The sequence below is a fragment of the Podarcis raffonei genome, chromosome 10, assembly GCF_027172205.1.
Source record: "Podarcis raffonei isolate rPodRaf1 chromosome 10, rPodRaf1.pri, whole genome shotgun sequence".
Taxonomy (NCBI): Eukaryota; Metazoa; Chordata; class Lepidosauria; order Squamata; family Lacertidae; genus Podarcis; species Podarcis raffonei.
Window position 1 is genome coordinate 67876859 of NC_070611.1, and position 14691 is coordinate 67891549.

General features: G+C 45.6%; 1 protein-coding gene across 1 annotated transcript in view; it reads right to left on the reverse strand.

Moving 5' to 3' along the window:
* The window catches only part of LOC128422759 (store-operated calcium entry regulator STIMATE-like), a 42880-nt gene that overhangs the window by 22196 nt on the left and 5993 nt on the right, over positions 1-14691 (reverse strand). The window contains exons 2-4 of the mRNA XM_053407197.1: positions 9747-9794; positions 9497-9592; positions 7138-7259 (exon numbers count right to left, since the gene is read on the reverse strand). Of these exons, the coding sequence (XP_053263172.1) occupies positions 7138-7259; positions 9497-9592; positions 9747-9794 (266 nt within the window). The remainder of the gene's footprint in view (positions 1-7137; positions 7260-9496; positions 9593-9746; positions 9795-14691) is intronic.

Below are 14691 nucleotides of genomic sequence, written 5' to 3' on the forward strand. Positions count from 1 at the left end.
AAGGCGATTGGGCCAGATCCGGCCCCCAGGCCTTAGTTTGCCATGGTTCAGATAGTTCAATCCAAGTAATTTTTATATTTTTTAATATGCTTAGATCTCACCTTTCTCTCCCCCCACCCTTAGTGTCAGGTGTGTGTGCTGGAGCCAGGCCCTGTGACCAATAGGACTTTGCAGGACTGGGGCCTTCCTAAGTTTGTTCTGAAGAGGCACAGATGAGGCCGATTGGTAACTCACAGCACCTGGTGGCAAGAGCTGGGAAGGGATATAAGGTCAGCATTTCCCTTCGGCTTTTTGCCACAGCAACACGCTTCCTGCCTTGCTGTGTTTGACTCCCTGCTGCTTGATCCTCGGACCCCTGACTTCGTGACTCCTTGCTTCTTGATCCTCGGACCCCTGACTTTGTGACTCCTTCCTTCTTGATCCTCGGACCCCTGACTTTGTGACTCCTTCCTTCTTGATCCTCGGACCCCTGACTTCGTGACTCCTTGCTTCTTGATCCTCGGACCCCTGACTTCGTGACTCCTTCCTTCTTGATCCTCGGACCCCTGACTTTGTGACTCCTTGCTTCTTGATCCTCGGACCCCTGACTTTGTGACTCCTTGCTTCTTGATCCTCAGACCCCTGACTTTGTGACTCCTTGCTTCTTGATCCTCGGACCCTTGACTTCGTGACTCCTTGCTTCTTGATCCTCGGACCCTTGACTTCGTGACTCCTTGCTTCTTGATCCTCGGACCCCTGACTTTGTGACTCCTTGCTTCTTGATCCTCGGACCCCTGACTTTGTGACTCCTTGCTTCTTGATCCTCGGACCCCTGACTTTGTGACTCCTTGCTTCTTGATCCTCAGACCCCTGACTTTGTGACTCCTTGCTTCTTGATCCTCAGACCCCTGACTTTGTGACTCCTTGCTTCTTGATCCTCGGACCCTTGACTTCCTGACTCCTTGCTTCTTGATCCTCAGACCCCTGACTTCCTGACTCCTTGCTTCTTGATCCTCGGACCCCTGACTTCCTGACTCCTTGCTTCTTGATCCTCAGACCCCTGACTTTGTGACTTCTTCCTTCTTGATCCTCGGACCCCTGACTTCCTGACTCCTTGCTTCTTGATCCTCAGACCCCTGACTTTGTGACTCCTTGCTTCTTGATCCTCCGACCCTTGACTTCCTGACTCCTTGCTTCTTGATCCTTGGACCCTTGACTTCCTGACTCCTTGCTTCTTGATCCTCGGACCCTTGACTTCGTGACTCCTTGCTTCTTGATCCTCAGACCCCTGACTTCGTGACTCCTTGCTTCTTGATCCTCAGACCCCTGACTTCATGACTCCTTGCTTCTTGATCCTCAGACCCCTGACTTCGTGACTCCTTGCTTCTTGATCCTCGGACCCCTGACTTCGTGACTCCTTGCTTCTTGATCCTCAGACCCCTGACTTCGTGACTCCTTGCTTCTTGATCCTCAGACCCCTGACTTCGTGACTCCTTGCTTCTTGATCCTCGGACCCCTGACTTTGTGACTTCTTCCTTCTTGATCCTCGGACCCCTGACTTCCTGACTCCTTGCTTCTTGATCCTCAGACCCCTGACTTCGTGACTCCTTGCTTCTTGATCCTCAGACCCCTGACTTCCTGACTCCTTGCTTCTTGATCCTCAGACCCCTGACTTTGTGACTTCTTCCTTCTTGATCCTCGGACCCCTGACTTCCTGACTCCTTGCTTCTTGATCCTCAGACCCCTGACTTTGTGACTCCTTGCTTCTTGATCCTCGGACCCTTGACTTCGTGACTCCTTGCTTCTTGATCCTCAGACCTCTGACTTCGTGACTCCTTGTTCCTTGATCCTCAGACCCCTGACTTCGTGACTCCTTGTTCCTTGATCCTCAGACCCCTGACTTCGTGACTCCTTGCTTCTCAATCTTCGGACCCTTGACTTCGTGACTCCTTGCTTCTTGATCCTCGGACCCTTGACTTCATGACTCCTGGCTCTCTGACCCTCGGACTCTTGGCTTCCTGACTCCTGGCTTCTGGACCCCCGTTCCTGCTCCCACCCCGTCATCTTGACCCCTGTCCCGACGTCCCCAGCCCGGACTTCAATCGCCCATGAACTGGGCTGTGACACCCCGCCCTGAGAGATCTTGGCAGCGTACATGTTTCTCTCTTCCAATTGAATTCCACAACAGCCCTGTGAAGTTGGCTAGGTGCCGAGATGGGGAGGGAGTGGGGTTCAGATGACTGGGGGTTGAGCCTGGGACCAAAGAGCATAAGACTCTTAATTTCAGGGTTGTGGGTTCGAACCCTACGTTGGGTGAAAGATTCCTGCATTTCAGGGGGTTGGACTAGATGACCCACGGGGTCCCTTGGGACTCAACAATTCTATAATCTTCAGCATCGAAGTAAAACTCAGCTGAACAACACACAGCACCGTTTAGCAACCCAATATCAGGGTGAGCAGGAATATTTTTAATTTCTCCTCAATGTTAATAAGGGGGGGGGGGAGGACATGCACCTCACCAGGGAGGACATTCAACAAGCAGAAAACCACCACCAAGGAGGCCCTGCCTTGCCTGGAAAAAAACCTTTTAATGGTCCCACACAGAGATATGTGTCCCCATCAGCCTCCGAAGGTCTGCAAACAGGTTTGCCTGCCAGCAAATTCGCAACGCTGGGTTTTTAAAAGGAGGCAGGTGTTTCCCTATCTTGATTGCTCACGCTTCAAAAATCTCCATGGAGGGTAGGGGTGGGGAGAGCAGAAGATGGGAAGGAAGAATGATTTCTTTTTGAAACCAAACAAAAATGGTTAAGAACTCGTTTTGGCTGCTCTTGGGGGAATAGGAATTGTGATGGAAATGTTTGAACGCCGCCATGACAACAGGCCAGAATCAAAACACACACACACACACACACACACACACACACACACACACAGGCCTTTGGTTCAAAATCCAGCAACCGAAACAAAAGACTCATGTTTCCCACAGCCCACACACAAACCTGATCACGGAAGATGCTTGAACAGTCTTAAGTCAACCGGGCGCCCTCTAAACTATAGCTCCCTCCCTCCCACCCCCACCCCAGGCAGCTGTACTGGCTTTGCCTGGAAAAGGAGGCAAATAACTAAATATTTTTAAGTTTCAAGAGGGATCGGAAACCCTTATTTGTCCTAGCCAATGTTTTGCTCTCAGCTTCATCTTCTAGTTCCTGAGATTTTAACCAGGCGCAGTCTTCACACGTTTTCAACAAGCCCACCCTGTCTTTGCAATCTTAGGGGCTAGGTGCTTGGATTAATTTTGTTTTTAGTGCACACTTTTTTAAAAAAGCATTTCAAAACTGCTTGATCTTTTTAAACCACCTATGTATACAAAAACAGAGCATAAAAGCAGTGTTATAAAAACCAAGGTACAGTGGTACCTCGGGTAACATACACTTGAGGTTACATATGCTTCAGGTTACATACTCCGCTAACCCAGAAATAGTGCTTTGGGTTAAGAACTTTGCTTCAGGATAAGAACAGAAATCGTGCTCCGGCGGCATGGCATCAGCAGGAGGCCCCATAGGCTAAAGTGGTGCTTCCGGTTAAGAACAGTTTCAGGTTAAGTACGGACCTCCGGAACGAATTAAGTACTTAACCCGAGGTATCACTGTACAGCATAAACAGTAAAAGCAGTATTATAAACACTGATTAGGGCTGGGCAGTATCTGGCTTTCAACATTGCAATATGTCAACAACGAAACATCGCGATATGCTGATGTAACGCGATGTCTGAAATAAGGATGGAGCAATGTAGAACCATTGGGTGCTGTGCTGGATTTACGTATAAGATACACAAGCTATAGCTCAGGGCCCCGCTCTCTTGGGGGCCCCAAAAAAATTTAAAGGAAAAAAACACTTGGATGTACATTTCCAAAATATAAGATAAAAAACAAATAAAATAAAACCTACATACAGCAACAGTGTTTTGTGTTGTGTAGGCTCCTATGACGTAAGTAATGGGCCTCGCCTGCTAGCCTGCTCCCTAAAATATTACTGGTTTGTTCATTTCTATATATAGGGTGCCTACATTCTGCATGGACTGGCTGCACGGCAACATGTGCAAATGGCTTTAGATACCTATTAAAGGTAAAGGGACCCCTGACCATTAGTTCCAGTTGTGACCGACTCTGGGGTTGCGGCGCTCATCTCGCTTTCTTGGCCGAGGGAGCCGGCGTACAGCTTCCGGGTCATGTGGCCAGCATGATTAAGCTGCTTCTGGCAAACCAGAGCAGCACAGGGAAACGCCGTTTACCTTCCCACCAGAGTGGTACCTATTTATCTACTTGCACTTTGACGTGCTTTCGAACTGCTAGGTGAGCAGGAGCTGGGACAGAGCAACGGGAGCTCACCCCGTTGCGGGGATTCGAACCGCCGACCTTCTGATCGGCAAGTCCTAGGCTCTGTGGTTTAACCCACAGCGCCACCCGCGTCCCTATTAGGTCCACAAATTACCAGATAGCATATATTCAGCACAAAAAACAGTGGCAATTTGTTGTTGACAAAGGACAGCAATACCTTCAGTAGCTTAGGGCCTCATAAAACCTAAATCTGGCCTTGGTTGGATGGCTTCACGGTTTTTCCCACATTGTGATTTTTGCACAGCACACAAACACATGTCATGATTCGCGACATATTGTCAGGTCAAAAATTACGAAACCGATATCACTATATGGCCTTCAAACTGGTTTCAGATGATATATTGCTATATCGCCCGGCCGTAGCACAGATAAAAAAAACAGGAATTCAGAAAGAATGCCACAAATCAGGGAAAGCCTGGGCAGAAAGAGATGCTTTTGCTAAGTTGCCTGAGGCGAATGATAGTTGATGTTTCATGTAGAACAGAGGGGAAGGCAATGCAGGGCAATGGTAGAAAATGGAAATGTTTTGAGTTCACTGCCATGTGATATTTCGGCAAGGATGGTTTTGGCAAGAACTAGAACCTTCAGATTTTGAATTATGGTGCTGGAGGAGACTCTTGAGAGTGCCATGGACTGCAAGAAGATCAAACCTATCCATTCTTAAGGAAATCAGCCCTGAGTGCTCACTGGAAGGACAGATCGTGAAGCTGAGGCTCCAGTACTTTGGCCACCTCATGAGAAGAGAAGACTCCCTGGAAAAGACCCTGATGCTGGGAAAGATGGAGGGCACAAGGAGAAGGGGACGACAGAGGACGAGACGGTTGGACAGTGTTCTCGAAGCTACCAGCATGAGTTTGACCAAACTGCGGGAGGCAGTGGAAGACAGGAGTGCCTGCCGTGCTCTGGTTCAGGGGGTCACGAAGAGTCGGACGCGACTAAACGACTAAACAACAACAACAGAACCTCCAGACACTTTTTATGATTTGGGTTTGTTTGTTTTTACGACACATACAACAGAGCCACCATTTTCAAGACAACTCTTCTCACAAGCCTGGGAAATCTCAATGATACTTTATAATCTGACTGGGGCAGTGGCCCACAGGGCCACAATAAATGTGATAATGTGTACGCCTGCAAATCATTGAATGCACTTCTAATAGAGAAGTTATGGTAACCTGTTGCTTTATGACACTGATGATTTTGCAAGTTGCCTCCTCCCCAAATTGGGGCAGAAATACAGCTAATATGTGAATCACAAAGACACAGCTCAAAGCTAGAACATAAGTTGCTACATGGTGCAAATGGCTACACGTAGCACAGGTTCCCAACATGAACACTAACACAATGTAACAGAACACGGTGAGAATCAGAACTGAATCAGCAAAAATTGCCAGTGCTTATTGCGCATGCGTATTAAACATGAAATGAGGTAATGATGTATATGATTGGTGGAAATTGAAATGCTGTGTTTGAAATTTTTTAAATACCACTGCCTGGACCTCTGGGCGGGGTTGCAGTTTTGCGGAAGGATCCGACTGTAACCTATTGCTTTGCAATAAACAATTGACTTCTAACTCCTCACATCTCTGAGTTTTATTGGCATTAACTCAGGAGATAAGCTATTTCCTGGCCTGTCCCATTTAGCCAATAAGACCAGTGCCAGCTCCCCTACTAACATCCAACTAACTTACAACATGATAACGCTGATAGTTTTTACTTGGACTTTTACTTTAACCCCTGCGCAATTGTACTCATTCTGCATGCCTGTTTTGTGGTGTTGTTTTGATCTTTTAATTTTTGCCTGTTATAATTGCTCTCCCTGTGGTATATATGTTATAAAACGAAAATTAAACTGGGGGGTGAGGGGGGGTGGGCGGGCTGCTCTTTAAGTATCAGGACTGACAATTTATCTCACATCAGGCAAAGTGAGGTTTAAGAGCTGTCCATGAAGTCAGATTTCGCATTTGGTAGGAACTGCTGCCACCCAGTGGAACTGTAAGAACTAGCTGCCACAAAAAAAAGACAATTTCAGAACAGACCAAAATTAAGCAGTGTTTTGTAATTTTAAGGGTGTGTCTTTCGCAGGGGGTTGGACTAGATGATCCTCATGGTACCCCTTCCAACTCAACGATTCTATGAAAGCGGCTTCTCTGAATCTTGCCACATAATTCTGGGCAGGGTGACAACTTCACTTGTGCACCTGTCCCTTGTTGTTGGGTAAAAACAAGTAAAGGTGAAGAAGAAGAAGAAAAGGAGGAGGAGGAGTTTGGATTTGATATCTTGCTTTATCACTACCCTAAGGAGTCTCAAAGTGGCTAACAATCTCCTTTCCCTTCCTCCCCCACAACAAACACTCTGTGAGGTGAGTACGGCTGAGAGACTTCAGAGAAGTGTGAATAGCCCAAGGTCAAGGTAAAGGTAAAGGCTCCCTGGACGGTTAAGTCCAGTCAAAGGCGACTCTGGGGTTGTGGCGCTCATCTCGCTTTCAGGCTGAGGGAGCCAGCGTTTGTCCACAGGCAGCTTTCCGGGTCATGTGGCCAGCATGACTAAACTGCTTCTGGTGCAATGGGACACTGTGCTGGTAAGCAAATCGCATGGAAACGCTGTTTACCTTCTCGCCACAATGGTACCTATTTATCTACTTGCACTGGCGTGCTTTCAAACTGCTAAGTTGGCAGGAGCTGGGACTGAGCAACGGGAGCTCACCCCATTGTGCAGATTCGAACCGCCAACCATCTGAAGTAGATTGGTCTCGACTTACCATACTCCCCGAAGACAAGATGCATGCATTTCCAACCCTCCACAACCCAGGACACCATTTTAACGCCGAACCAAATTAACAGCATCCCCAAAGTGGCGTCCAGGATGAAATTCATCAGGTAGCTGTAATAAAAAAATACAACTGTTTTTTAGCAGTTCTTATTTTTATCTGAAATCTGCCTTGAGTCCCATTGAGGGGGGAAAGTGGGGTATAGGTAAATACATAAATACCGTATTTTTTGCACCATAACACTCACTTTTTTCCTCCTAGAAAGTAAGGGGAAATGTCTGTGCGTGTTATGGAGCGAATGCCTGCGGGTGGCGGGGGGGGGGGATCTGCTGCAGTCGTGAGCAGAGGATCCATGGTTCCCCTTCCTTCCCTCCTCCGTGGTTACAAAGCATGGATCCACATGGATCCTCAGGATTTTTGCATTGGGCTACTCCAAACTCACTGTCAGATCACATGTCTGTGGCCACAGCATGAACCACAAAAATCATATATCCACTATTTCGTTTAGAATTTATTTTTCTTGTTTTCCTCCTCTAAAAACTATGTGCGTGTTATGGTCTGGTGCGTGTTATAGAGCGAAAAATACGGGTAAAATAAAATAAAAACCCACGTGAACACTCCAGAACGCACTCAAAACTCCCACCTTCGTTTCTGCCCAAGGCTTTAATCAGGGTGGATTTTATTTAAATCAAGTTGATTTAAATCAGGATTTAAATTATTCGTCAGTAAGACTTGATTTAAATCATTTTATTTATTTTTACAGAAAGACTCATTCTTGCTGGTATATTGACAACCGGATGAAGGTTTCAATTTTGGGAATAATAGATTTTCAGAGTAGTTTTTACAGTTATATCAAAAATTACTGATTTGGTTATACTGTTAGAAATACACAGATAATAATAATAATAATAATAATAATAATAATAATAATAATAATAATAATAATTTATTTATACCCCGCCCTCCCCAGCCAAGACTGGGCTCAGGGCGGCTAACACCAGGTATATAAACAAATTATGAAATTATTGTGAAGTTTAATAAGTTAACTGTTTATATTTGGACAACTTTTCTGCTATACTTTATTGGAAGGAGAAAAATAACAATAACAATTTAAATTTAAACAATTTATTTAACTAAAACAATAACATTATAGCATATGTATCCATGTTTGTTAACTGATGCGATTAAACAATTTTTTTAAAAAACTTAGACTGAGTTTTAGCATACATGAAAAACTTAAAACAAATCCTTATTAATACCTGTCTTTATCAGATAAGAAACTGGCTTGAACTTGTTTTAGGGACAGACAATGGTTAAAGCACAAAAGTAAAGCAGCTTGTGGTCAGCGAGTAGGTGATGAAGACCACCCTGCGATAAAGATATTCTGCTGATGGATCAATAAAATTATCTAAGGGGGCTCGTGACCATATTTGTACAATGATTAGCAGGCGAAATGGGATGATATTATGTTAAAAAAACAAACAAGACATGCTGTGGTTTCTGTATCTCGGTGTGCCTGCTCTGTATGCAGGTTCATAGCTGTCAACCGTCCCTTTATTTGGCGGGAAACTCCCTTATCCCAGCGCTGTGTCCCACTGCTGTCCCTTATTGATGATGTCCCTTAAATTTCCCGGGTTTCAAAGGAAGCAGCTCCTCTCCCTCCCTCCCTGCCGGCCAGGGAGTTGGGAGGCTCCAACTGTGTTGCTTGGCTGTGTTGCTCACCCAATAAGGAGTCTAAGAACGACTGGGGGGTGGAGCTTGCATGCCTTGTGCCGATCAAATTGGCCGCGTTGCCTGGGGACTCGCCTTTGCTCAGCGCTTCCCAGCGGAGAGGGGACGGTGGTTTCCCTTGCTGCATCCCCTTTGCCGGGAACCACCACTTGAGGCTTCATTTGGCTGCTGGCTGGGCTTTCTGCCTATGGCTCGGAGGGGCTCAGAAGTTGAACATACCTGTGCTGGGAAAATCCCTTATTTTGGCTGCTGATCCCTTATTTTTGAGGCTGCTGGTCCCTTATTTTCAAATCTGTAAGTTGACAGCTATGCTCAGGTTACCAGCTCGCAAGCGTATTTGATAAAGCTTGCCTATTTCACCAAACTTGTTCAAGATCATTTCATTAAGGATCCAGAAGACCTTAAGTCTTGATGGACCATTTTTCATATATAACACCTTGCAGCTGCCTCATTGGGGCAAGACCTCCTGGGAAGAGCTATGGTGATCCACTAAGCCTGGGCTGTTTGGTTTCGTTGGAGAGTAAACTTCACAGACGACAGGGTGCTTTATTGCTGACCTGAGCCTGACTCCAGCCCCTGACGCCCACCCAGGTCCCTTCGCATGCAAAGCCAAACTCACAGAGAGCAGGGGTCTTCTTCAGTCAGGTCAGACAGGAAGACGTTGGCAAAGTGGATGAAAAGGGCGCCTATGGCTTGCTTCGACGTATCGTAAAACCTTGAAAGAGTTTGGAACGCATAGTTATTATATATTGAACTTTCTAAGTCGCTCGCTACACAACAAAGCCTCTGAGTGACTTACAACATAATGTAATACAGAGATCTTTTTCTGATTTTTTATTTTTTTTAAAGGAAAAACAAAGTGATCTCACCATATTCTCCAGGGTCGCCTCTCTCCTTTCGCTTCCTTAAATCGGTTCCTTAAAGAAAGACAAACATTTTAATGGCTGTAGAAAGGGCAGGGGGACAGTTCTGTAGAATAATAATAATAATAATAATAATAATAATAATAATCTGGCTGGGTTTCCCCAGGCACTCTGGGTGGCTTTCAGCAAAATATTAAAACACAATAATTCATCAAATGTTAAAAGCTTCCCTAAACAGGGCTGCCTTCAGATGTCTTCTAAAAGCCAGGTAGTTGTTTATTTTTTTGACATCTGGTGGGAGGGCGTTCCACAGGGCAGGCGCCACCACCGAGAAGGCCCTCTGCCTGGTTCCCTGTAACTTGGCTTCTCGCAGTGAGGGAACTGCCAGAAGGCCCTCGGAGCTGGACCTCAGTGTCCGGGCTGAACGAGGGGGTGGAGGCGCTCCTTCAGGTATACTGGGCCGAGGCTGTTTAGGGCTTTAAAGGTCAGCACCAACACTTTGAATCGTGCTCAGAAATGTACTAGGAGCCAATGCAGATCTCTCAGGACCAGTGTTATGTGGTCTCAGTGCTGCTCCCAGTCACCAGTCTAGCTGCCGCATTCTGGATTAGTTGTAGTTTCTGGGTCACCTTCAAAGGTAGCCCCACATAGAGCGTATTGCAATAGTCCAAGCGGGAGATAACCACAACATGCACCACTACCACACCTGCGAGACAGTGCACAGGCAGGTAGGGTCTCAGCCTGCGTACCAGATGGAGCTGCCCTGGACACAGAATTGACCTGCGCCTCCATGGACAGCTGTGAGTCCAGAATGACTCCCAGGCTGGCACCTGGTCCTTCAGAGGCACAGTTACCTCATTCAGGACCAGGGAGTCTGGTTGGCCACCACAAGAGAGGGATGCTGGGCCACTGGACTGATCCAGTATGGTCTTATGTTCTTAGTGTCAACCAGAAGGACAGTAAACAATGATTCAGCAACAGGTCAAGGTTTGCTTCAGGGCTATCTGGGCTCAAGGATCACATCCATAAAGGACAAATTTGCTCTCCATCACAGCCTTTATTGTTCCTTCTGGTCCAAAACTGAACTGGTTGTTCAGCTTTAAAACTTGAATGTTCCTTTGGTTGTTCACCATACAGATGATCACGGAACAGAGGAGGAATGGGGAAAGGTTTTTTTTAAAAAAAAACAACAACCAAAGAACCAAGGGCTGCATTAATTTCTAGGGGGCCACATACCAGAGGCAAAAACAGGTGGAGGAATTAATGAAAACCAGCACGGCCTCTCCAGCTCACCATAAGACCCAAGATGGTTAACCCTGGGGAAATCGCTTGACCTCCCTGTAGTTAAAACCTGTTGCCAGTTCTGCCTTCAGTGGGAAACATGAACGAATTGTCTCCCTTCTGCTCTTTGATATACTTGGAATGGTTTGGAAATAGCTGCCAACATAGACTGAGGTAGCTATAAAGGGTATAAATGAGTTAAACACTTGCAGGAACCTTTGTTGGTCTCTGATGAATGGTCAAATACATTCCTGCTGCAAACAGCTTGGTCGTTGGGAGGTGAAGTTATTTTGATTTTTTTTAAAAAATATATTGGAAATTTTATTTACAACATAACATAAACCCCCCCACCCCCCAATACAGAAATCCACCCTCATTAAACATGAACATAACATGCAATGAGCATAACATACAACAATACAACCAACCAAATAAAAGACTTCCTTTATCCTGTATCTGGCCTCCTTATTTACTTCTTATAAACTGTTTCCTTTATGAATAATTATTAAGATTTTTTAAATTATAACTTAAATATCCACAAAGTCTCCTGCAGACATTAATCGAAACAAGTCCAGGTATGTATTTTAGGGCACTGTTTTGTGAGGTATTCTCTGCATTTTCCCCATGCTTTTTGAAACTCTTGTCTAGTGTGATCTCTAATTGCCTCTCTTAATCTAGCCAGTTCAATAGACTCTTAACAGTTTGCCTTGCCATTCCTTTTTTTTGTTGGCACAGTTTCTTTTTTCCAGTTTTTAGCCATTAGGATCCTTGCCCCTCCTGTGGTATAGAGGAATATTTTCTGATCTTCTCTTGCTATACCTGTGTCCGTTATCCCTAGTAGAAAAGCTTCTGTATTTTTCATAAAGTTATACTTAAACATTTTTTTAAGCTCATCATATACTGTGTTCCAGAAGCTTTTGATTTTTCCACCAAACATGTATAAGTGTCCCCTCTGTTTTACCACGAGGAGGTGAAGTTATTTTGAAAGTGGCTTCCTTCTCTCAGAGTGTGGTCCACCCTGGTCCTGCGATGTCTGCGATCTGTATTTAGTCCCCCAACACACACCTCTTCCTTCCTTCCTCCTCGTCACTTGTCTCAGCTATGCTTATTCTTGTCAAACCTCCAGCTCCAATGGAGTTGCACCCAAGTAGCCGGGCTCGGCAATATATCAATGTATTGTCCAAAACTGGTTTGAAGTCCTTATCGTCATATTGATGACATACTTTTTGACCTGGCAATATATCACGAATCGTGATATGGGTGTGTTTGTGTGCTATGCGAAAGCACAATGTGGGAAATACCTCTACACAGCTGCGTCCTTATTTCAGACATGGTGATACTTGAAATTTGAAATATTTGAAATACTTTATTGTCACTTGTACAACTTATATGCAGTGAGATTACTCGAGCACCCCCCACTCAGCTCTCTTAGTCTTAATTCCCCTCGTTTACTGACGCACACCCACCAAACCCGAAAGTCAGTTGCCCTGTTGTTATCTTTTCATTCAGCAGCCTAACAGCCCACGGATAGAAGCTGTTCTTTACCCTGTTGGTGCGACTAATCAGGCTTCTATATCTTCTGCCCGAGGGCAGAGATCAAGAAAGTGCCGGCCAGGGTGTGACTCATCCCTGAGAATTTTCCTCACTCTCCTGAGGCAACATTCTTCCACTATTTCATCCAGTGGATTCACGGGACAGCCCATAATATCTTGTGCTGTATTCACCACCCTCTGTAGGCTCTTCCTATCAGTTGATGTCAAACCAGCGTACCACACCGTGATGCAGTATGAAAGGACAGTTTCTATTGTGGACCGGTAGAAAGAGATCATCAAATGTTGATTGACATTGTTCTTCCGCAATACTCTGAGGAGATGGAGTCTCTGTTGGGCTTTCTTAACCACCTGGGTTGTATTTATTTGTATTTATGCTGTGGGTTAAACCACAGAGCCTAGGACTTGCCGATCAGAAGGTCGGCAGTTCGAATCCCCGCGACTGGATGAGCTCCCGTTGCTCGGTCCCAGCTCCTGCCAACCTAGCAGTTCGAAAGCACGTCAAAGTGCAAGTAGATAAATAGGTACCGCTCCAGCAGGAAGGTAAACGGCGTTTCTGTGCTCTGCTCTGGTTTGCCAGAAGTGGCTTAGTCATGCTGGCCACATGGCACGGAAGCTGTACGCCGGCTCCCTCAGCCAATAAAGCGAGATGAGCGCCACAACCCCAGAGTCGGCCACGACTGGACCTAATGGTCAGGGGTCCCTTTACCTTTACCTTTATCAGTATATCGTGATGCTGAAAACCAGATATCGCCCAGCCCTACTGAGTAGAGTACAAATCCTTTGGCATGATGCAGTGCCTCTCTCATCATGAGTTAGACCAGCCCCGCATGTCTGGCACATGTGTGCACATGCAAGAGAATGTATGAATGTGTTGTATGCATGAATGTGTTGACTGTGTCAAAGACAGCAAAAAATGCTGTGTATCCGATGTACATGTGACCATAGGGAAAGAACAGATTTTTCATCAGGTTCTTCTTATGTAGGGATTCTTTGGGTCTCATTGCAACTGCACTGGCTTTTGGTTCCTTTTAACTTCCTCCCACAGAACTAAATGGGAACCCATTCAGTTTTATGGCAGAAGCCACAGGAAGCTGGTTTCACTAAGCAGCATTCTGCTAGCAAATCAGGGTGAGGAAGTTTGATCAGCCTGAGAAGTGATGAACCTGGTTCTTAGCTAGCCAGGAGATCCGAGGATAACATACACACAAACACAGATCCTCTCTTACTGGAAAATGACACAAAATACAGTTGTTGAGGGTGATAAGATGACAACTTTGAAAGGAGGAGAGTTAATGATGTGCAGCCTTGTTGAGCAGGTCTTGTCAGGCCTCATTAGATTTAAGAGAGTTATCAGAGACGGTGTAATTATCACAGGCAGTAAAACGGCTGCATTAAAAGATAAAAGGGAGTATGAGAGAGAAATAATTAACTGCTTAATAGGGCATTAATTCAGAGATGGCTCTGCACTGGAGAGCGCCAGCCAAGATTATGGGGGCTTAAGGGGGCCATGGGATCCATTTCATTTTGCTTGACCTAAAAAGTTGGGGGGGGCGTCAGATGCACATCAAAGCAATTCTGGGATGCCGCTGTGCAATCAGCATCTTCAACGGAGGGCAGAGTGAGGACAACACACACACTTGAAATTTGATGGTTTCAGATGACAAGGGGTACCGTATTTTTCGCTCTATAAGACGCACCAGACCACAAGACACATCTAGTGTTTGGAGGAGGAAAACAAGAAGAAAAATATTCTGAATCTCAGAAGCCAGAACAGCAAGAGGGATCGCTAGGCAGTGAAAGCAGCAATCCCTCTTGCCGTTCTGGCTTCTGGGATAGCTGCGCAGCCTGCATTCGCTCCATAAGACGCACACACATTTCCCCTTACTTTTTAGGAGGGAAAAAGTGAGTCTTATAGAGCCAAAAATACGGTATTTCTTGTGTACGTTTGAGAGGGTTCTGAAAAACTTAAATCAGGATGTTGCTGGATGACAACTCTAATGATCTTTGAAGGTTGTTGTTGTTGTTGTTGTTGTTGTTGTTATTATTACTACTATTTTCCTTGCAGGTTCTTGTAGGAACAGAGGAAGCATCCTTGTACCAGGTCCAGTCCTTAGTTC